General features: G+C 39.5%; 1 protein-coding gene across 1 annotated transcript in view; it reads left to right on the plus strand.

Annotated features, from left to right (window-relative positions):
- The window catches only part of LOC109411464 (rho GTPase-activating protein 68F), a 114,427-nt gene extending 90,230 nt beyond the window's left edge, over positions 1 to 24,197 (plus strand). Inside the window, exons 6-9 of the mRNA XM_029870196.2 lie at positions 15,696 to 15,858; positions 21,933 to 22,087; positions 22,176 to 22,375; positions 22,454 to 24,197. Coding sequence (XP_029726056.1) covers positions 15,696 to 15,858; positions 21,933 to 22,087; positions 22,176 to 22,375; positions 22,454 to 22,968 — 1,033 coding nt within the window. The 3' untranslated portion in view covers positions 22,969 to 24,197. The remainder of the gene's footprint in view (positions 1 to 15,695; positions 15,859 to 21,932; positions 22,088 to 22,175; positions 22,376 to 22,453) is intronic.
- The last annotated feature ends 162 nt before the right edge of the window (positions 24,198 to 24,359 follow it).

The raw sequence follows: 24,359 nt of genomic DNA on the forward strand, positions 1-24,359 counted from the left end.
CTAAAATAAGGTTTTGGGTATCGGAATCACAACTTAGTGGGCATCTATCGCCCTGGCCAAGTTCGCAGGGGTTGACGGTATTAAAGTGAAGGAGTTTCATTTTGATTATTGTAATGTAGTGTTCTTTAGTGAAACATATCACCTTTTTAACATTTTAATGCGCCTCCAACGGTTCATCACGAACCGGCTGCTGCAGATGGAGTATGGCTGATCATATGCATCAGACATGCTCGATAAACATGGAGGATCCGCCAGGGCTCATTAGAGTCTATTCCCAAGCAATAGTTCCAAGTCGGTTGGATTTGAGAAGGTTTTGATGATCGTTACAAATCCTAATAAAAGTATTGTAGGATTTGTAACAGGTTTTGGAACCTTTTATAGCCAGCTGACTTCAAAATGTTGTTTGGGCTCTATTTCCCACGTTTCTCGGTTGATTTTGATTAGTAATTTATTAATGTCATATTCGCTTTTTCGAACTTTTAGAATGTTAGTTGATCATATTTTCTTTAAATAAAGCAATTAAAATCGACCGAAGAATTAATGGGAAGGAGATTTGCAGCACTTAATTGTGCTGATAGATTCGAAGCTAACGTGCGAACATTTAAACGCATTGTTGACGTCAATGCGTTCGACGTGACATTTTGGACAAAAACTGACTGCTTTTTATTAACTGAACAACGTTACTTGTGTATGACTAGGTTGACATTTCTAGGCTACGCTTGAGAAAATGACATGGTTTATCTAGGTAGGACCGATAGGACAATTGAACGAATTTCAATATTTTTCAAAGTATTTGTAGGGGGGTGAATACATAGTAGTTGACAAGTAATCTTTATTATTTTATAAATTTATTGCAATCAACTGACAAATTTATTGTTGCGTACAAACTTATTGCGTATTTTTGTTTATCTCTTCGATGGTATTATGACACCAACATATTGTTACATGTTTCTGTGGGTTTTGGACCGATGACAATTTAAGAACACAATAGATGAACACAGAAAAGTAGAAAACGATCAGCGAAATCAAGAAAACAATTTGACACAGGATCGACTATTTTAACATACGGGGTTCGATTGATTCGATGAAAAAAAAAAGACAATTGACTTAACGAGGAGAAATACATATTGAACCATACCACAAAATCAAACAAGAAGACAAACACAAACCGTGTGACCATAACACTACATAGGCAAATCTTGACTGACTGACCAATTGAAAACTTTCCAATCTTCTACCGTAGCTTTCTGAGTCAGTTGCAACAGTGTCTTAATGGATATCATTTTCCGCGTACGGCTGGCAAACTGCTTCTGAAAGATTACGTACTCTTTCCTATCTTCGGGTCTAGTGTAGAGGTTTCAACTCTATTCAGAGTGCAGCTAGAAACCTAGCAAAAAAAAAAAAAAAAAACTTAGTGGGCATCTATCGATTTTCTTGATATTCCCTAGGCTAATGAAATGTATTTGTAACACTTTTCAACTATTTGTATAATTATTTTGTTGAAAAAATATGCTTCAAAGAGTTGGTAGTAGGGTGGGGCAGAATGAGCAACTAGTGAAAAAATAATGAAAATGGTAAACATCTTCAACAAACAAATTATCATTTTGGTTTTCTCTGTTTTGATGCATATAGTAAGATTTTGTCTGTAACTTTCAAATTATTAGCTTTAAAATTGCAGTATCTGTATATATTATCCCTGCCCTTCGATTCAGAAAGGGGTATGGGCGCGTTCTGCCAACTTGGTCGAGGCAGATTTCTTGTGTGAACAAGTTCCATACGGACATTCAAAAGTGCCTGAACGAAATATGTCGCTTGTTAGGATCACTTGAAGATCGGATGGAAGATCATTCTCTCTTTTAGAATATTCGCGTTCGTTCATTTGTTGTTTTTCTTTCGCGTTCGTGTATTTCAAGTTTATCTACCACTGAGTTTGATGATCGCTGTTAAGACAGCAGGAATGATCTTCTCATCTGCATCCGTTGAACCATTCTGAATGGCCGTAGTGAAAGTATCACCAAAACACTAATATTTTTTCTATTTTCTATTTTTTTCTATTTTTTTCATGTACATCAAATCCCACGCCCGAGTATTGAGTCGGACACCAGGACATCGAACTAATTAAAGCTAAGTACATTTGATTTCCTTTTTCATCATATATGGAAGGATTATGAAAGCTATATAGATGTTTTTAGACTTGGGATTATTTATTTTTCTAAACTATTCGGTTGATATAGACAAACACTATTAGTTTCATTTGAAAAATATGCAATAATTTATACCGTTAGTTTTTCACACACACAAACACACACACACACACACACACACACACACACACAGTTCTTGAAACTTGATAACATTTCCATTCTTAGTATTTGTAGGAGATCGTTTTGTGGGTGGCTCCCAGTATGTTTGAGTGCCTACAGTGATACTTGGTTGCAAATTTCATAATGTTTACATTTATCTGCATTGTCGGGGTCAACTGAGATTGGGAAGGAGGGTGTAGCATACAATGGTGCTGGGTTGCAAAGCTGACGTGTGATCGATACTTGGACGCATTTTTTCCAACGCAGCTTGACATGACGAAAACTGATTAATTTTACTAGCTGGACAACGTAATTTATGATTACAAAGTAGAAGACATCTTTACAAAGCCAACGTGTGATCAATACTCAATACTTAAATTGCATTATTGGCGTTAATGCCTTGTATATGACATTTTGGACAAATATTTATTATTAACAACGTTTCCTTGTATAATAACTAGGTAGACATTTCTAGGGCACGTGGAAGAGAATGACATGGTGATGTAGAACCGATAGGACAGCTGAATGATTTGACTGTACATTAGAATAGATAGCTAGGTTTTGTATGTCGTATCATGGAAAGCCCATGACATATTAAAAATCATTGTCTATAGTCTATCATTGGGGATAGCGCCAGTGCTGTAGGTGGCTACCAACATAGGTGTTATCGCAGCAAGGGTTGTTGTCTTCATTTGGTATTTGATCGTCATAGATTCGATTAAACATTTAACAAAATGTTTCTTGGTGGTAACATGGTATAGTTGTCGACATAGACAGCATGTTGTACTTTATGTTATTTCCAAGAATTAATTTGCTTTTGGATATGATCGTTCATGGTGCTTCAGATTCCGTAGGTAAACATTTTTTTTTCAAAATAACTTCAAAGACTTGACATGACTGAGGGCTGACATGATAGGAGAGAAAATGCAACAATTTGATTAAAACTACATAGACACAATGTAAAAAACTAGTGTTAAATAAAATCTTAGACGGTATTATTTCACTGATCGAAAAAGCAGGAATTTAGTTAGGACTTAGGACGGTTGACATTGTAAAGGGTTACGATGGATATAATATTACTTTGGACTGAGATGATCACAGATATGCAGAAGACGACACCGAAATTAGAAACACAATTTGATACATTATTGACTATATTTTGACAAATAGGGTTTGACAAATTTCTTTACAATATCGAATGGAAGCTCAAAAAGTGTTATCTAACACTAATATGAGAGTTATTTGGGGATGATGCTGGTGCTGTCAATGACTAACATCGGTTATTGACACTATTGGTAATCAGCTTGAAATAATTTTCAAAATGTATTATAAAATAACTGAGGATATTATCTGATTATTGTTTGGGGAAGCTGTCAGAAAAACTAGTTGCCCATATCGGCTAAAAACGCTAGCTCTGATAGCTGTCTTCGAATAATTTTCAGAAATATCAAATCTTTAAAAATTAGCTACGACACATTTTTTTTTCTTTTTGCTCTTTGTATATTTCTCAAGAATAGTACTCTGAAGGCGTTAACATAGACATAGCCACCCTTTTTTATCTCTGAATGTTGTCCAGTGACCTCGGAGATTTTCGATTATTGAAATATTGTTCAATTATCAAATCATCTTTGGAGCTTCCATTAGATCAAAACACTAGTGCGATGGGAAAAGTTTAAAACAGTATTTTTAAAAACTACTACGACCCAATGCTAATTACTACACACTTTGCTCAAGTTGACGACATCGTCTAGTCCATCGTGAGTATTGGTCCTAGTAGGGGGAAAGTTGGGAAAGGGTCCAGGCTTTGCTATCAGCTGTCCTGCAGCTCCACCTGGCCACTCTTCAAAAAAAAAAAAAAAAAAAACAAAAAAAAAAAAAAAAAAAAAAAAAAAAAAAAAAAAAAAAAAAAAAAAAAAAAAAAGTATCTGTATATTATCATCGTTTAAAAATTTCTCAATAGAAGATTCATTGGAACCCCACAGTTCCCTACAAATTAAACCCCGTAATCCCTTCAAATTCTCATTGATTGTTGCCGGTATGCCATATCATTGAAAAGAATAGTCAATTAGCATTTGATTGTGTACAAAACTGGTATTGATCATCCTGCCCCACCTAGGGTGCTCATTATGCCCCACCCCCAATACGCAACTCGCGATTTTATGCGTTTTTAAAAACATAACATTCTACAAAATTTAAAATTTTATTCAGAATTTCAACGATTAGCTTTTGTCAGTTAAGGTTCAAATGAGGATTGAACGTTGAAATTACACATTGGTTGCACTTAATTTACAGGATTTGGTGGCAAAATGCTTAAGCTGCTCATTATGCCCCGCCTACCCCTATGCAATTCAGTATCATAATTTATGTTTTATTTAACTCATTTTGATAGCATAATGGCCATTTTTTCCGAACTGGTTCATTATGCAACTGAAATGGGTTGCATAAAGAGAAATAGTTGTATAATGTTCATAATGCAACTCATATGAGTTTATTTTCTTGCTCTTCCCATCCTCAGTATCTCACACTTGCTGGGGTTAGAACTGGTTTACTGTGTCCAGTCCACATGTGTTAATTCGTTCTGGTGTGTTAATTCGTTGTAGCACATGTTAACGGGTAAGGATATGGGCTTACTTTGGTCGCCCAAGGTGGAGATTGCAGAACTTGGGACTTGAGTCTAAGCGATCTTCATGATTTCTTCTGTCCATTCCACACAATGGTTCTATTGAACACCTTCATTATAAATTGAGAATATCGTTCTATTTAGAAAAATCCAGGAATTTATCTGAAAAAAAGTATCAGTTTAAAAATCGGTTGTTTAGTTTGTCCGAAGCACATGATTTACCCTGAAACATTTCCATCTCATGGTTTCTAGAATCATCGTCTTTGAAAATGTATCACGTTATTCACTGTAATACGATTAATTCATTTCTACAAATTTAACGTTTTTATAAACACGGGTATTCCCCAGCTTGCGCGAAATGATATTATATTCCCAGCAGAAGAACACATAATGTTTATATGTTTACTCAAAATCAGCGACTTTTCTTCGTACGCGTGCTAGAAGCAGATGTCCTCAGTGAATCTTGACCCCGTTTTTCCCTCCCCATCGGTAATGCCCAAGAACACGACGACGCAACCGTGGCAACAGTGAGTCTACCGCTTTTCCACGAAGTGTCTCGCGCCTCAAGATTAACGGACGGACGTAGCGTAAAGCGTGCCAATTTTCAAGAGCGTTGAAGCACATACAAAGTTCACACGCTGCTGCTGCCTGACGTGATTCGCAGGAAAACCGAGCTTCCTCGGAAAAAGAGTAAACAAATTGACCCGGTCGTTTCTCTAACGAACGAGTCCGAAACTCTTTTCCGCGGCATATAATGAATGTATTAATCTACTCCTTTTATACCTACATATGAGTAGGTCTACGTAGTGTCTGTCAGCAGAGAAAGTAATTGCCATTGGCCTCACACCCGCTCGCCAGGTTCTGTTTTTCCAACGATCAACGATCAACACCGCGCCGAAAAAGAAAGATCACACCTCTCCTCACGATCGCTTGCGCAATCGAATTAAAATAAACGCACTGACTTTGCCCCATGGTATAGTTAGCGATGGCGAAATGGCGTAGTTGGGGATGGGATAGGTTCTGTTTGTTAGGATCTCTGCTAATTTCGAATGAAGAATAGGTTCCCTGTGAAGAGAACTAGATCATTTTTTTTCAGGTCTTACAGCCATGATTATTTTTTGAAATGATCAAAATCTAATGTTTTTGTAGACTTGGACAGTAAAGTCTTCCTAGTTTAAATAACTATTGTGTAAGAAAAACTGAACCGAAACTATGATGATTAACCTGGGCTTGTTAGGGGAATATCTGTAAATAAAAGAAAATCGGGTTAAGTACGGTTCCTTTGAATTCCACTAAGAATTTGCATCCTTTGACAGATACGTATTTCGACCTCAACTGTAAGGTCGTCTTCAGTGTCTTGTACTTGACTCGACTTGACTTGATCTTGTTTTTGAACCGAAACTAGCCAATTTGTTCTGAGCCAAGAGTTCGTTGATTCATTTTCAGTAGTACCACAAATTTCATTAAAAACATCGTCACGAAAACGTAATCGCCCAATGCTAAACGTACTGTGTTTGGCCGGGTCGCCACTAGATGGCGGTAGTGAGCAAATATCAAACTATAGACACTATAGATTATAGACACTATAGATTCCATAGACTCGCGAAGGCGAAGACAACTGTAGCCAAACGAACTGTCAGTTCGTGTAGCCAAACGAGCATGACGTCACGATTTCAATAGCGATAATGGATTGCGTGACGTCATATTTGCTCGGTACACTCTAAATTCACGGTAAAACACACTAAAATCGTAATGCTCAACCATGTCTCCGCGAGTCTATGGAATCTATAGTGTCTATACTATAGATTCCATAGACTCGCGAAGGCGAAGACAACTGTAGCCAAACGAACTGTCAGTTCGTGTAGCCAAACGAGCATGACGTCACGATTTCAATAGCGATAATGGATTGCGTGACGTCATATTTGCTCGGTACACTCTAAATTCACGGTAAAACACACTAAAATCGTAATGCTCAACCATGTCTCCGCGAGTCTATGGAATCTATAGTGTCTATAATATCAAACAGGAGCAAAAATGATGCTAGCGCCGCGAGTGGTCGATCGACCTACTACTCGCAGGGGTTTTCAGACTTTTCGGCTCGCGGTGCACTTTTTGAAAATAAATCGCTCCGCGGTGCACATGTTCATTATTGTTAAAAGAAAAACAATTCCAAATTTGTCAAAGAAGCTGTCGAATTTTTCATAGCAATTCCAAGGTGCATACACTCGTTATTAGTTTTCCCCCACCAATTATGACATGATACAGTCTTACGTTTGTTCATCACTTATCGGAGCATAGTGGAGTGTCACAGTTATTCGATTTAGAATATTTCTTGCTCAGTATTTTTCTGGAAACGTTCAGACAAGATCTTTATAAATACTGAACGAACTTAAGCCGAATTAGTGGTGTTTTGCTTTTAAGAACCTCGGTGAAGTCCTTCCAAAACTACTGAATTATTTCCAGCAGTGGCGTCTCGTAACCTCTTTTTTTCCCTCTTCAAAAACTCTGAAACTGGAATTTGCGGAGAATTCAGGATCTGAATCAAATCAAAAATGGACGGAAACGACAATTCTCGTTATTTTGTACAAACTACGAGCTAATTTGTTGACAAAATTCAAGAATTTACGTTCGTTGGACAGGTAGGTTTGAGGTTAGGAAATTGCCACCAGAAAATTTTTGATAGACGTTTTTCCAAGACTTCTACTGGATTTCTGAAAAATTTCTAGCAATACACTTGGCAGCATTATTTTCAGAACTTTGGCATATACTGGCAATATTTTTGATAAATTCCTTCCAGGCACTCTTGTCAATTCGGAAGGAGTTGTGTGTTCACCTGATTTCGAGATCAGTGATAGATTCCTGGTATTAAACGAAGCCGCAGAAATATTAGTAAGATTTCTTCTCCTGTTTTTAGCGCATTCATTAAAGATAAATTGCAGATGCCTTGTAGGGTAAGGACTTGTGAACATCCATCACGAGTTCTTGGAAAAATATGATAATTATTAGGAAAATTTTGGCGGACTTGTACCATGATTCTTCGCGAATATCTGAGACGGTTTTTGCTGGATTCAATGTTAACTCGCTGGCTGAAATAATGGAAATTGAGGGTAACCCTTGGAGCACCTTACAATAGTTCAGTTGTTCTAATTAAGTTGAATTATTTTTCATGAAATAGGTAATGAATTTAAATTTAAAGTTAAACATGCACTTTTCTGAAGTGTTGCGGTGCACTTGTCATGTCTTCGCGGTGCACCAAGTGCACCGCGGTGCACGATCTGAAAACCGCTGTACTACTGAATATTTGAATCAACCGTTAAAAAGATAATCTATGGGAAGCAATGACAGTGTGACGTCTGTTTCTCTGTGGTAGTATTATCTTAAAATAATTAGCTAAATTTGAATTCTAGACTAACATTTGAAAAGGGCGGAACAACCATTGCAAATTATCACTTGTTCCGTCCCTCCTGGTCGCATTTCAATATTTTTATGCAAACTTTTCCCGTTAACAGATAGAGGGGAGTCAGATCTATCTGCTGCTGGTAAAAGATTTCATGAATAATGGGGGGTAAGCCTAGGAGGGATGGGAGAAGCAGAAATTCGAAATGGCTGTTACGCCCTTTTCAAATGTTGGTCTAGACTAACATTTGAAAAGGGCGGAACAACCATTGCAAATTATCACTTGTTCCGTCCCTCCTGGTCGCATTTCAATATTTTTATGCAAACTTTTCCCGTTAACAGATAGAGGGGAGTCAGATCTATCTGCTACTGGTAAAAGATTTCATGAATAATGGGGGGTAAGCCTAGGAGGGATGGGAGAAGCAGAAATTCGAAATGGCTGTTACGCCCTTTTCAAATGTTGGTCTAGAATTGATCTAATGAAGTTACAATGATGTTTAAAAAATTTAATGCGATAGTTAAAATAATTTAAAAGAATATCAATGGTAATATGGAGTACCATAAGAAAAATGGGGTTAAGGTAAAACATTAAACCATTCAAACGTGATCGCCACAAGTAAGTTTTCTGGACACAAATAAATATTTTGCTTATTTTATAACATAACAACATTACCATCTTATTCTTAAGTTCTGAACCTATACACGCCTCTAGTAGGGCACAGCAGTTCGTTTTGAAATCTCTCATGCTGCGTCCTACCTACCTACCTCTACTAGATTTCGCGAAGCTAGAGAGAGAACATGTGTGTGCCCATTTAGTGTGCGGTGGCAAGGTGCACTCTAGCTCTAGGTTCAACCTGATGACGTTCTTCCCACGCATCAGCGCGATCGCATTCGGGCATTCAAACGACAACGACAACGTGTGGACAAATTTGTGCTCGTGTTTCAACGTTTACATCTCGACATCCTGATGAAATCAAACCAAAACCGAGCGGAGTGGTGGGTACCCGATCCGATCCGATACACGGGTCGTTTGGGTGCTGTTGATCTCCCGGTTGCGACTGCAAATGTTCACAAATAGGGATGTGCAGTTTGGTGTGATCATCTTGTTCACTTAAATTGTGACCATAATTTCTTGCAGTATTTTGATCTTATCTTTCATCTTATTTAACTAATATCACTGATCCTAACCCTAATATACATTTTCTGTCTTCTTTCTCCTTCTTCTGTTCATATATACCACATTTGTTCATACCCATCGCTAGACCCGGAAACGGGTTGGAAAATTCGCGTCCTATTCTTCTTAACTTCACAGTACAGTATTAATCTACCATATAACGCCTACAAGTTATGCAATCAGCGAACTGTGTGAATTATTCTAAGCAGCCAATCTATCACATTTATGCCTGGCATCCACGCACCAAGCGTGAACTCTCTGCCACACAACCATATCCCAGAATCATTCCACCATCCGCATGAACTTGTGCAGACGTAGTGGTATATACGGTCTGTTGTGGGTGATGCAATCAGCGTTTCCTGTCCCTTCCCTATGTTGACGTACAATCTGACGTAGCAGACGCCATTCTCGTCCAAAATAGAAGATCACTAACACTCACACACTGAAGATGCCTATTAACACCAAGTAGCTATCTCATTGGTTCCTTGTGTGAGTATAGCAGCTGATCTGTGGACCTTTAGCGATACTGGAGTATCTTCTACGGGCCACCAATCAAGCATTAACTCAAGTTTAAACTAGGGTAATATGCACTCTCGTAGAAAAGTTTTTTCTGAAAGTTTTCTTTGGTAGATGACGGTTTCAAGCCGAGAATCTTATCAGTTGATGATAATAGAACTTTCATCAAGATTTCGGCAAACTGCTCAATAATCGCAGTGAACTTGAAGAGACTTAGGTTTCATACTATGTAGGACTCAGTAAAGTTTCTACGATATCTCATCATAATTTTTCCCAGATTCAGAACAAAAGAATCCCTGATCGTTGGATAATCAACAATACTTACCCCGCGGAGTATGTATTTTAAAGCATTTTCATATTATCTGGTTAGAATGCATAGTGCTTTATTTCGTATTTCGTGCGCTTTGTTAATAAATTTTCAACCGTTGATCTATGTGATATAGTTTATAAAGTTTCTACTTAAGACAAAGCGCATATTTAGGCATAAAGAGTAGGATGATCAATCCACCTATACACTGTAACATAAAAAAAATGATGCAACATTTCCCATGCTGTTGTGATCATCCCCAAACCAATTCTGTCTATGTACGATTACATTACCTCCTATAATGATGTTGCTTTGCTGAGGTGCCGTCAGCCGTTACCCGCGCCTCGCTCGAGGCAGGCAAGGGGTAGAAGAGATTTCCCGTCTGTTTTCTTTTCGCCACTCGGACACCCATCTCCGCTGCGTGGGACTTCTCGCCATCCCGTGCCGAACCTGCTTCGCGGCTCCTCTCTGAGGTAAATGCGATGCAGTTTTCATTCGTTTCCCAGATTTAGTTCGCCGTAAGTGACAAGTTTGTCCCATATACGTTTTCGGTGGATATCAATGTTTTATGCATTTCTTCAAGAAATTGCACGTCTTCTTCTTCTTTTTCTTCTTTTTCATCTTCTTCTCATTCTTCTTCTTTATGGCTCTACGTCTGCACTGGGACTTGGCCTGCCTCGCTTCAATTTAGTGTTCTGTGAGCACTTCCACAGTTATTATTTGAAGGGCTTTCTTTGTCTGCCATTGCATGAATTTGTATATTGTGAGGCAAGATAAAGATACTCTATGTCCAGGGAGTCGAGAATAATTTAGTCTTAACCACTAGGCTGGCATTTTTTTTAAATCTGTTAAACGGTAAGCAGAAAAATAGTCTCAGACTATATCTGTACTAGCGTTGGGCAATTTTGAATCGATGTTCGCAACATCGTTGTTTTTGTTCCGATTAATCGATGTTGAAGTCCCACGAAATCGACCGAATCGATTTTTCTTTCGATTCAAAAATATTAAATTACTTTTTTTTCAGTATGCACTGTAGAATTTAACCATTAAAAAATGTACATACATAAAATCGAGGTAAAATGTACATAAAATCGAAGTACTTAAAATCGAGGGTCTATATAATCTAGGGTCCACTAAATCGAGGCATATCTGTATATCTCAGGTTTCTTGGGAAATCCCTCCCAGGAGTGAATCTTTCTCAGGATTCTAAAGAAATCCTCCTTATGGTCTAGAGAGTCCCTTTCAGGGTTCTAGCACATCCTTCTCAGGATTCTAGGTTAGTCCATCTCTGGATTACGAACTTTTTTTAGAATCCCTCAGGACTCTAGACTAGATGAATTTCTCTTAATAACGTGGAGAATCCCTCTCAGGGTTCTGGGTCAATCTCTTTCAGGATTCTAATAGTATGTCATTAAATACTGCAGCAGATTTTCTCTCAGGATTCTAGGAAAATCCCTCTCAGGACTCTGGAAGAACCTGTCAGGTAGTGCTGGGGATATCCGTCTAAGCATTCTGGGTGAATTCCGAGGAAAAACTTCTCAGGATTCTGAGGCAATCCGTCACAGGATTCAGGGAGAATCCATCTCGGAAATCTGAGGAAATCCCTCCGTATTCTGGAAGAATTCCTATATATGATTCTAAGAGAATCCATCTCAGAAAACTGGAGAAATCTCTCCCAGGATTCTTGGAAAATCTTTAATAGAATTCAGGGAGAATTCTTATTGGAAGAGTTTTTCTCTCTTTTCTAGAATAAGGTCTCTCAGGATGCTGGTTTGATAGTTTTCAGTATTTTGAAGGAATCTCTCACAGAATTTTAGAGGAATCCTCACAGCTATGGAAGAGTCCCTTTAAACATTCTGGTGGAATTTTTCTTAGCCGTATTATATGGGAATACCTGTCAGAATACTAGGGAATCTCTGGATTCTAAGGGAATCCATTTCTGGATATTGGGGTATTTCCTTACAAGGGTGGAATCTCTTTCAGGACTCTGAAATTTCTGGATGATCTGGGTTGATATCTGTAAGGATTTTGGAAGATTCCTCACTTAGGATCCCACTCAGAATTCTGAGGAAATCTTACTCAGCATTCTCAGGAACTCCTCTCAGACTTCTTGGAGAATCATACTCAGCATTCTCAGAACTGTGGTGAAATTCCGCTCAGAAATCTGGGGGAATATTTCTTAGGATTCTGGGGGAATGCCACACAGGATTCTAGTGGTATCCTTCTCAGCATTCTGCGTTAGATCGTTTCTGGGGGAATATCACAAAATATTCTGCGAGTACTCTTCCCAAGATTCTCAGAAAATTCGGCTTTCCGGGGTGATCCCCATCAAGATTCTGGGGAAATTTCTCTCAAGATCTGGGGAATTTGTCTTATGATTTTGGAGAAATCCTTGCAACTCTGGGGCTATATTTTTTCAAGATTCTAGGGCACTTTCTTTCAGAATTATTATTTATTGAAGAATCTCACAAGAGTCTGGCAGAATTTTCTAGAGAAATTTGGATTTTGGAGAATAACCTGCACAGATTTTGTGATTCCTCTTAGGGTTCGGAAGATATCCTTCTCAGCATTCTACGAGAATCCCAGTAGAATTCTGGAGCAGTTGCTCCCAGGAATCCCTTCCAGGATTCTGGGGAAGTCCCTCTTAGTAATCAGGGAAAATCCATGATAAGATTATGGGAAAATTCTATTGAGATTCTGGTGTACTAATTTAAAGTATTCTAGAGGAATCACTCTCAGAGTTCTGGGACAAACCCTTTCAGGAGTTTGAGGGAGTCCTTTCAGAGATTCTGAAGGAATGTCTTTCAGGAATCTGCGGTAATTTTTCTGTTTCATGTGGGAATACCTCACAGAATTACAAAGAATCCTTCTCAAGATGCTGGGGAAGTCCATTCTAGAAGTTTTCGTAATCCCTTCCAGGAAGAATCCCTATCAGATTTTGGAAAAATCCTTCTTAGCTTTCTAGATATAATCCTCTTAAGAATCTGGAAAATCCCCTCATATGATCATAGGATTCTGGGGGAATCACAAATCGATGTCTCAGCCAGATTTGCCCAATGCTAATCTGTACCAGTAGTGCTCCGGAACTGATTCCGGGTGTCCCACCGGAAGTGGCCGAATATTAAAGTGAACCAAACCCATGCATCAAATCGCGGCTCTTTAGGTGACCTGATGAAGGGTTAACAAGAGAATAGTTTCATATCATATTTGGGACAACCGGTAGTGCTCTGGAACCGATTCCGGGTGTCCCGTCGGAAGTGCCCATATGTAAAAGAGAACCGAACCCATGCACGCGGTACATAATTCAAATCACGGCTTTTTCGATAATCTGATGAACGGTTAGCAAGAAAATAGTCACAGGCCACATAACTTACTACCGGTAGTGTTACCGGTTCCGGGTGTCCCGCCGGAATTTGTCAAATATGAAAGTGAGTAAACCTCACACATGCGGCACATCAAATAGCAGCTTTTTAGGTAATCTTATGAACGTTTAGTAAGAAAAATAGTCTCAGACTATACTTGGGACAACCGGTAGTGTCCCGAAGCCGATTCCGGGTGTCCAGCCGGAAGTGGTCAAATGTAAAAATGAACCAAACTCATACATGAATCTCGGCTTTTTTGACAACCTGATGAACATTTGGGAATAAAATAGCCACAGACCATATTTGGGACAACCAGTAATGTCGTTAAATCGGTTCCAGGTATTTCGCCGAAAGTCTACCGTAACAGTGACCCAAACCCATAAATGCGGCTCATCAAATAGCGGATTCTTTGATAACCTAATGAACGGTTTGTAAGAAAATAGTCTCAGACCATATTTGGGATAGCAAGAAAACAGTCACAGGCCACATAACTTACTACCGGTAGTGTTACCGGTTCCAGATGTCCCGCCGAAATTGTTCAAATATTAAAGTGAGCAAAACTCACACATGCGGCACATCAAATAGCAGCTTTTTAGATAATCTTATGAACGATTAGTAAGACAATCGGTAGTGTCCCGAAGCCGATCCCGGGTGTCCAGCCGGAAGTGGTCAAATGTAAAAGAGAATTAAACTCATACATGAGATACATCCAATCTCGACTTTTTCGACAATCTGATGAACAGTTGGCAAAATAGCAAAATAGTCACAGCCCATATTTGGGACAACCGGTAGGGTCGTGAAATCGATTCCAGGTATCTCGTCGAAAGTGGTCGATCGTAACAGTGACCCAAACCCATAAATGCGGCACATCAAATAGCGGATTATTTGATAACCTAATGAACTGTTAACTGTTTGTAAGAAAATAGTCTCAGACCATATTTGGGATAACCGGTAGTATTCCGAAACCAGTTCCAAGTGTCCCGCCGGAAAACGACCAAAACCATGCATGCGACACATCAAATAACGGTTTCCTCGATATTCTAATGGATGGTAAGCAGGGAAATAGGCAAGAAAAAGACGACATTTAGAGACTACCGATAATTTTGCAGAACTAGCGTTCGATGCTTCGCCGAAATTACGAAAGTTAACAAAATTAATACTAGTTATACATATATCTAAAAGAGCTAAACTAAAGGTTCTCATCAAATCACACCATTTCAGATTTCTGAGGTGTAAATATATACAAGGATGGGCCATCTTTGTATGGGAAAATTAAAATTTGATCGCATCAAAATTTTGATGCGATTGGTTGCGCCCTCGCGCTCTGTAATATCAGAAAAAAATGAATTTTAAGCAAACTTAAATTTTCCTACGAATCCAACAGCCTTTGGCATGTTTCGCCTAGGTTTTGACTGCCTATAGTTTTTACAGATGGGCCTGTTTTGCGTTTCATGGCACCAGCTTATCGTCTATAAGGCCGAGACGGGACACGATCGTTACGTTGCGTATGTTATATTTTCCTTTTTCCCAATTCGCTTTTCCGCTCTCCCACCGAGACAAGTAGGTAGCAATAGCAAAGAGCACAAATCTCGGCAACGACGGCGAATCGATCGTTCGTTGGCTGCTAGTTGCTAGTCAGTCAGAGATCAGAACCAAACGTGAAGAGCTACCGACCGGCAAGATCTCGCGCATTGATCGTCGTCGGCGCGTATTTAGTCTAGTGGGGATATCGCATCGCGCGCGCAATATTATATCTCTCTATCATGTGACAATGTTTGAAGAGGATGAAAACTGATTAACGCGTCCCAAATATAACCAGTGATTCAGTGTACCTGATATTTCTCCCTTCGACAACGGAAAGACGTTACTCGAAAGTGTGCTGCCCGACATATGTTCCGTAGTTGTCCGTATAATTAAGAAGAACATTTATCAATAGGTGTGAACGAACTGTCTCTGGATGTTGGCATTGGAACAGAGTGAATTTAACGTGATTGTGTGGTCCTTTTTTCCCCGACAGTTTTATCATCAAATCAATGGAAGAGTTCGTCCAGAACGACTACATCATCGCTTACTTCCATCAGGGTATGAAGGATAACAGCAAACCGTCCTTGCAGTTTTTGTGGAACTCGTACAAAGAACTGGATCGTAGTTTTAAGAAGAATCTGAAAAAGTTATACGTGGTAAGTATTGTTAGTATTACTTTAATAAATTCCCAGGACTATGGTAGACCTTTATTTATTTTTTTATTCACATTGATTCACGAGGTGATAAGATTGAAGATTGTATAGATGCATGATTATTATGCTTATTACAAGTTTTATCTTTGTGTCATATGTTCCATTTTAACTTGTTAATGTTGTCTCAAGTTAAATTCACATTTGTAGTGCTCAGGCGTAATAGAACATTATGAGATCTCATCAGCCTCATTTTGATCAAATCGTTTTGTGCAATGATTAACCTTCATCCAGCCGACGTACATTTTCCACCTTCAGAAAAGCACAAAAATGGTCATAACTTTTATGTTTTTCGATGAATTTTGATGAAATTTTCACAATTTCCCGAAAAACTCTCCTAGTTTATGATGCCGGGGACATATGTGCCTGGTCCACATGGTTCTGGAGTTATTCCGGATTGTCTTGGGGTACCAAAATTGGCCACATACATTGCGCAACGTATATCTCAAGATCCCGATGAGGTAGAAGTATAGTGTCTTCGGCAAATTTGTTCAGCAGGTTAAGAACGAACTGGCAACGGCGACTTTGGTTCGCGATTCGGCCGCTAGGCGGCGCCAGTGTCAAAAATGTTCAAACCCTCATATCTCAGAAACCTGATAAGCTAGAATGATGCTGTCTTCGGCAATATTCTTCAGAAAGCTCAGAACTATCTGCTAGTAAAGTCTTTGGTTTGGGATTTATCCGCTAGGTGGCGCATTGTGTTTGAAAATTTCAAACACGTATATCTCGATACCCTAATGAGGTACAAGCATGCCGTTTTCAGCAAAGTTGTTCAGCAGGCTAAGAACTATCTGGCAATGGCGTCTTTGATTCGCGAATCGTCCGCTAGGTGGCGCCAGGGTAAAAAATCTTCAAACTTCTATATCTCAGAATCCTGATAAGATAGAATGATGCCGTTTTCAACAAAGTTCTTCAGCAAGCTAAAAACTGTATGATAGTTGAGTCTTTGATTCGTGATTTATTCGCTAGGTTATTCGGTGCACCGTCTTTGACCCCCTGCAGACCAATTTTGTCACCCCACAATATTGTTCCGTTTTTTTCTTCCGGGAACTCTTCCGGGAATTTTTCCAGGAATTTCTTCGGGCATTTCTCTAGGAATCCCTTTGCAAATGTCTCTTGGAATTCTTCCGGAAATTTGTTCAGGAGATCCTCTAGGACCCACATCCGGAACTCCTGCAGAGATTCCTTCAGGAATTGCTGCGGTAGATTCCCCAGGAATTCATCCGGGAATTTCTTCAGGAGTTCTCCAGGAATTCCTTCGGATTTCCTCAGAGAATTTTCCCAGGAATACCTCCATGAGTTCCTCCGGAAATTACTCCATGAATTGCTCCGGGATTTTCCTTAGGAATTCTTTCAAGAATTTTTCCAGGATGGATTTCTCCGAGAATTTTTCTAGGAGTTTCTCCAGGAATGTCTCCGGGAATTCCTTCGGGAATTTCTTCAGGAAATCCGCCAGGAATTCGCGGCGGGACCATCATCATCATCATCATCAATTGCTTTGGAAATTTCTTCAAGAAATTGTCCGGGAAATCCTCCAGAATTTTTTCAGGAATTCCTTCGGGAATTTCTTCAGGAAAACTAATGTTTTTTTCTTCAAAAAAAATCCACTGGGAATTTCTCTAGAAAGTCTTCCGTGTTTTTTTTTTTCAGAAAACCCTCTGAGAATTTCTCCAGGAGACCCTCTGGGAATTTCTCCAGGAATTTCTCTGGGATTTTCTCCAGGAATTCCTCTGGTATTTCTCTAGGAATTCCTGCTATGTTTCTTCCAGAAAATCCGCCTGGAATTTCCCCAGGAATTCCTCCGGGAATGTCTCTGGAAATTCTCCCTGGAATTTCTCCAGAAATCCCATTAAAAATTTCTTCAGGAAATCCTTCAGAACTTTTTCCTGGAATTCCACTAGGAATTTCTTCACGATTTCCTCCAGGAATTTCTCCGTGCATTCTTCTAAGACTACCATCAGCAATTCCTCCGGTGATTCCTTCAGTGATTTCTCCAGGACTTTTTCCAGGGTTATTTCCAGGAATTCCTTCGGGTATTTCTCCAGGAATTCTCCCGCGGATTCTTCCAGGAATTCCCTTAGGGAATTCCTGCAGAGATTCTCCCAGGAATTTCCTGAGGGGAATCCCCCAGGAAGGAAGATTTCCCAAAGAATTTTCCAGAGGAATTACTCCGGTTTTCTAGAGAAATTTCCTGAGGAATTCCAGGGGGAAATCCTAGAGGGATTCTCAGAGGAATACTTGGTGAAATTTCCAGAGGATTTCCTGAGAAAATCTCGAACATTTCCTTTAAAAATTCTCGGAGAAATTTCACAAGAGTCCCCGGAGGAATTCCTGGAAGAATTCCTGGAGGATTTTCTGGAAGATTTCCAAAAGAAATTCCCAAAACAATTCCTGAAGGATTTCCTGGAGAAACTCCCAGAGACACTCTCGGAGGAATTCCTGGAGAAATTCCCGGAGAAATTACAGGATAAATTCCCGGAGGTATTCGTTAAGGAAGTCCTAGAGTAACTACGGGAGAAATTCTTGAGGGTTTTGTGAGAAAAAAAAAATCACGGAAGACTTCCTGAAGAGATTCCTGGAGTAATTCCCAGAGGATTTTCTTAAAAAATAAAACCGACAGTTTTCCTTAGAAAATTTTCGGATATATATTCCGGGAGAAACTCCTGGAAAAATTCCCGGAGAAATTCCTAGAGAAATTCTTGGAGGAATTCCTATAGAACATCCCGGAGGAATTCCTAAAGAAATTCCCGGAGGAGTTCATGAAAGAATTCTTGGAGGCACTCATGGACGAATTCCTGGGGAAATTCTCAGTGAAATTTTTGGAGAAAATCTTGGTAAAAAAGTCCGAAGGAATTCCTGGAAAAATCCCCAGAAGAATTCCTGCAGAAATAGCCGAAGGAGTTCCTGATGGAAGTCCAAGATCCTGGGGAAACTTTCGGAGGAATCCCCGGAGTAATTCTCGGAGGATTTCCCGGAGAAACTTCTGGACGATGTCCTAGAAGAATTCCCGGAAGATTTCCTGAAAAAATCCTGGAGGAAGTTCTTGAGGGATTCCCAGTGGAATCCCTGGATAAATTCCGGTGGAATTCCTGGGGAAATTCCTGGAAAAATTCCCGGAAGAGTTTCTATACAAACACTCGGAGACATTCCCGGAAGAAAAAACGGAGCAAAAGAAGCAATATTGTAGGGCGACAAAATTTGTCTGCAGGGGGTCAAAGACGGTGTTAAAGTATTCTCTCTTGTACCACCGTACTCGACCGTCTACTATCATTCCAAACGGCTCTTAGCTTGCTGAACAGCTATGCTGAAAATGGAATACTTTTTGTTCATTAGGGCGTTCATTCAAATATTTTCTTAATACTAGACGGAACCTATCGAATAATATCAGAACCAAGGACACCAGATACGTCTTACTTCGTCTTGAATTTCGGAACAATTTGCTGGACGTTTTTCGATTTTTGAGATAAAATAGTTCGGATGGTTTGATTTGTTGGGTCACCTAGCGTCGCCATTGCAGGATAGATCTCAACCTGCCAAACAATTTTACAGAAAACACCATGCTTTTAGCTTATTACAGTAACGAGATACACGTGTTTAAATATTATACATAAGGTGCCATCTAGCGAATAAAACATGAATCAAAGACTCAACTATCACACAGTTTTTAGCTTGCTGAAGAACATTGTTGAAAACGGCATCATTCTATCTTATCAGGATTCTGAGATATAGAAGTTTGAAGATTTTTTACCCTGGCGCCACCTCGCGGACGATTCGCGAACCAAAGACGCCATTGCCAGATAGTTCTTAGCCTGCTGAACAACTTTGCTAAAACGGCATGCTTGTACCTCATTGGGGTATCGAGATATACGTGTTTGAAATTTTCAAACACAATGCGCCACCTAGCGGATGAATCCCAAACCAAAGACTTTATTATCAGATAGTTCTGAGCTTCCGGTCGGGAAAATTTTCTCGACTCCCTGGGCATAGTGTATCATTGTACTTGCCTCACAATATACAAATTCATGTAATGGCAGGCAAAGGAAGCCCTTCAATTAATAACTGTGGAAGTGCTCAAAGAACACTAAGTTGAAGAGAGGCAGGCCAAGTCCCAGTGAGGACGTCGAGCCATAAAGAAGAAGAAGAAGAAGTTCTGAGCTTGCTTAAGAATATTGCCGAAGACAGCATCATTCTAGCTTATCAGGTTTCTGAGATATAAGGGTTTGAACATTTTTGACACTGGCGCCGCCTAGCGGCCGAATCGCGAACCAAAGTCGCCGTTGCCAGTTCGTTCTTAACCTGCTGAACAAATTTGCCGAAGACACTATACTTCTACCTCATCGGGATCTTGAGATATACGTTGCGCAATGTATGTGGCCAATTTTGGTACCCCAAGACAATCCGGAATAACTCCGGAACCATGTGGACCAGGCACATATGTCCCCGGCATCATAAACTAGGAGAGTTTTTCGGGAAGTTGTGAAAATTTCATCAAAATTCATCGAAAAACAAAAAAGTTATGACCATTTTTGTGCTTTTCTGAAGGTGGAAAATGTACGTTGGCTGGATGAAGGTTAACTAGAAGACATGTGTAGACCCTTCCCTAACAGGGACATCAAAGTGTTGACGTATCATATTGATAGATATATTGGATTAGAAATTCCTTCAACCTATGAAAGCAACAAACGCTGCGAACAAATAGACAACCTGCCAGAGAAAATACGATTACAGGATTGACTGATGGACCTAAGCCAATTACGAAATCTCGTCATCCTGGATACGGAATTTGTTATCCAATAGGGTAACAGGGCAAAATGTAATGTCCTAATTTATTACGCATTTGTAGTGTTCCACTACAATGTGTTATACTTTTAAAATGCATTAGAAGGACTTTATTTTTTTTTTTCGTAATATGCTTCGCTAATATTCGTTTCTTTGTGGAAATGTATGCCCTAATCAGTAACCTCAGTATCTTTTATCTAAGTCAGACACGAGGTGAGCTGTAACGCGTAGTTTGCACTTTTTACTCTGATGAAATTTAAATACCAAAATAATTACCAATTACCGTGCGGTACCCATATTCTGAACGGTTAAGGGAATCTCACAACAAACACTAAAATAAATGGAAGTTCTTGTTGCTAGAAATAATGCTTCACATTACCATCAAATGTGTTTGTTGTCTAGCTAAATGTATAAAATAAATTGAATCTCATAATAACTTTCAATCTCTGATCTGGACATATTTTTGTTTGTGGACGACGTGGTCCTAATTCTGAACACATGGTGTTACTTATTATGTACAAACACATTCTCTACGTTCGCAGTTCAGTCAAAAACGATATGTTTTGTAACGATTGGATAATAGAGGGGCTTAATAAAATTAACACCTCAACTCTCGATTCAATATATGCCTCATAAAAGGAAAATCTATTTTGCGTTAGCCGACTGTTCAGATAATGGAGCTGTCTATAATATGGTGCTCGCACGGTAATTATCTTAAAGCATTATGTTGATATATCTTTGAACTAACTATTTGTTGGTTCAAAATGTTACTTCTTTGTTATGCTACAACAATTAATAAACAATCAGCAACAATAGTATCGGTTGCACGGTGACCAATATTAACCTTTTTGATAAACAAGCTTCATGGCAACTTCTTCTCTGGCAAGTTCCATACAATTTCTTTTGCATAATAAGTTTTGCTAACTTCAATTTTGATTATGAAATTTTTAAAAACCTTGACCAGGGATTTCTTTTTCTATTTGGTAATTGCTGGACAATATCTTTTAGCTTTCACAAAATTTCTGGCAAGTTTCATATAATTTCAACAGTTAAATTTCATAACGTTTATTGTGTATTTCCCGAGATATTCTTTTGAAGGTACCCGTTTCCACATAAATAAATGCTGGGATTGACTCACAAGTTACTGTAAAATATATAGGGGAAGTCAAGCTTCAGCGTAAGGCAACGAAGTGGATTACTTTAAGTTTAAGTTACTAAGACAATTCCCTACTCCTTTTCAGGTGCATCCAACGACCTTCATCAAAATGGTGTGGTTTTTCTTCAAGCCAGTCATCAGCGAAAAGTTCAAGAGCAAACTCATCTACACGTCGAGCTTGGACGAGCTGAAGCAGTCGTTAGGATTGAATACGCTTAAAGTGCCGGACACTGTTCGAGAGTAAGTCCCCTTTGATTGATCCCACGTCTCGTCTCCCAGCATTCGAAAGATACTAACGCACATAATTTCTTTCCCATCTTCTGAACAGGTTCGATGAAAAGATCAACAACAGCTCACGCTATCTGCGGGGCAGTAAATCTAGTCTCAAGAGCAGCCGCTCGATGGAACACATTCCCCGGACGACGCAGTTCGGTGTATCGCTCAAGTTCATCATCGAGAACAGTGCCTGTCTCAATTGCATTCCACCGATCGTGCGCAAATGCGTCGATCACCTTTCGCTGTCCGACGGTAAGTCCTGCTTAACGAACAACATTATCCAGAATTCTGATTATCAACTTGCAACTAATTTCAAACCTATTTCGACAGTCATCGATACCGAGGGCATCTTCCGGCGGTCCGGCAACTATACTCGGATAAAGGAACTAAGAGAAAAGCTGAACCAGGGTGATGAGGTGAACCTATCGAACGAGGATACTCACGTGGTCGCAGCCCTGCTGAAGACCTTCCTCCGAGAACTGGAAGAGCCGCTGCTAACCTACGAACTGTACGACGACATTGTGCAGTTCGCCGAGTGGACCACCGAGGAGCAACGGTCGCGGAACGTCAAGCAAATTCTCCGCGAAAAGCTCCCCGAGGAGAACTACGAGCTGTTCAAGTATATCGTCGAGTTTCTCGGTAAGATTATGGAACGAAAAGATTTCAACAAAATGACTTCGTCCAACCTGGCGATCGTGTTCGGACCGAACCTGATCTGGCCAAAGCAAGCCCAGATGTCGCTGGACGAGATCGGGCCCATCAACGCCTTTATCGATTACGTGCTGCAAAACCAGGACGATATCTACTTTGTAGACATTAACAAAAAGGATGGCGCCTACGATTAACAGCGGTTGATCTAAAAACACAAGTTTAGAGTTAGGATCTTTCTAGTTGGGTTGATGTGCATTTTCTGTTGAGTATGATGGTTGCATGAATGAATCTCTGGGAGTGTGAATGTTGTTTTCGAATTTCTGTCTGTCTAGGAAATAAGTTCAATTGATCATCGTACCTCCTGAGTTGTATATGTGTAACTAAATATCAGAACATTCTTTACCAATAGTGTGATACGAGAATATTGCGATGAGTTTTAACCGAGATGAGTTTGTAGATACTTGAGGGAGAGCGAACGGATTTTAACAGAGATAGCGAATGTTGCAATTGCTGTGGCGCAAAGAGCACACAATTATAGTCATTATTATTACAGTAAGTTGTTGGTTATCGTTTTTTGAATAATTTATAACGAAATAGCGACTGTTTACGTTGTTTTAGAAAAGGATAATACAAGCACACAAATTACGGATCGAAACCAAAGACAAATGGATGTAAATATTCAAAAAAAATCAAGTTTTAAACCACATTCATGGAATAGAAAGTCACACAGTTACGTAGTAACAGATCGTTAGAGCGCGCATCTCAGACATCGCGAGAACAATTTCCAGTGTGCCAACGCATTGTCTCACGATCCAATCTATAGACCCCCATCCCAATTTTCCACGTAAAACGGAACAGTCTGACTCAAAAATATCAATACCTACAATACAATTCTCAATCATACAACCAAGCTCTATTCTCCAACTACTTTTAGCGGTTAGGTCTTTTAGAATGGAACAGCTACAATAGAACCAGTAAGGATAATCGATCCACTTAAGCTCACGTTAGCTCCCGAGCAAAATCATTTTAACCAATAGATATTGTGAAAGCACTCCATTGTAAGGCTGAAGCTGATTATGATTGCCATGAGGTCGAACAGAGAAACGGTGTTTTAGGCCATTAGGACTAAGAGGAGGCAGCCAACGGTCTGTGAACCTAACATTCAATTGATGTAGAAACGTCACAAGGGGGTGTTGTGGTGAGATCCGCGTTGTATAGACGAACCGAGTCGTTAAAGTCTACTAGTTCCAAGCAAATATATGTACGTTTAAGAAGAATGACTTAAAATTTAACATTTAAAACACTGTAGAAATAGGAAACCAAGTGTACATAATTCATATCGCTGAGTGGACCAAACTCAAGCGCATCCACATAGAGGCGGGATGGTGTAAAATATACAATCATCTGACTCACATGAAAAGTACTGCTGGCAGACCTTGTTTTTGACCTACAACGGTTTTGAAGAATCCTGAATACCGGACCGGTTTCTTAATAAGAAATCTGAACAACAACGACTCGGGTAGGTATACCTATAATAGTGTTTAATCCTTTGAAGCCGGAGTTTTTCCAAGCGCTATTATAGAGT

The sequence above is a fragment of the Aedes albopictus genome, chromosome 2 (assembly GCF_035046485.1).
Source record: "Aedes albopictus strain Foshan chromosome 2, AalbF5, whole genome shotgun sequence".
Taxonomy (NCBI): Eukaryota; Metazoa; Arthropoda; class Insecta; order Diptera; family Culicidae; genus Aedes; species Aedes albopictus.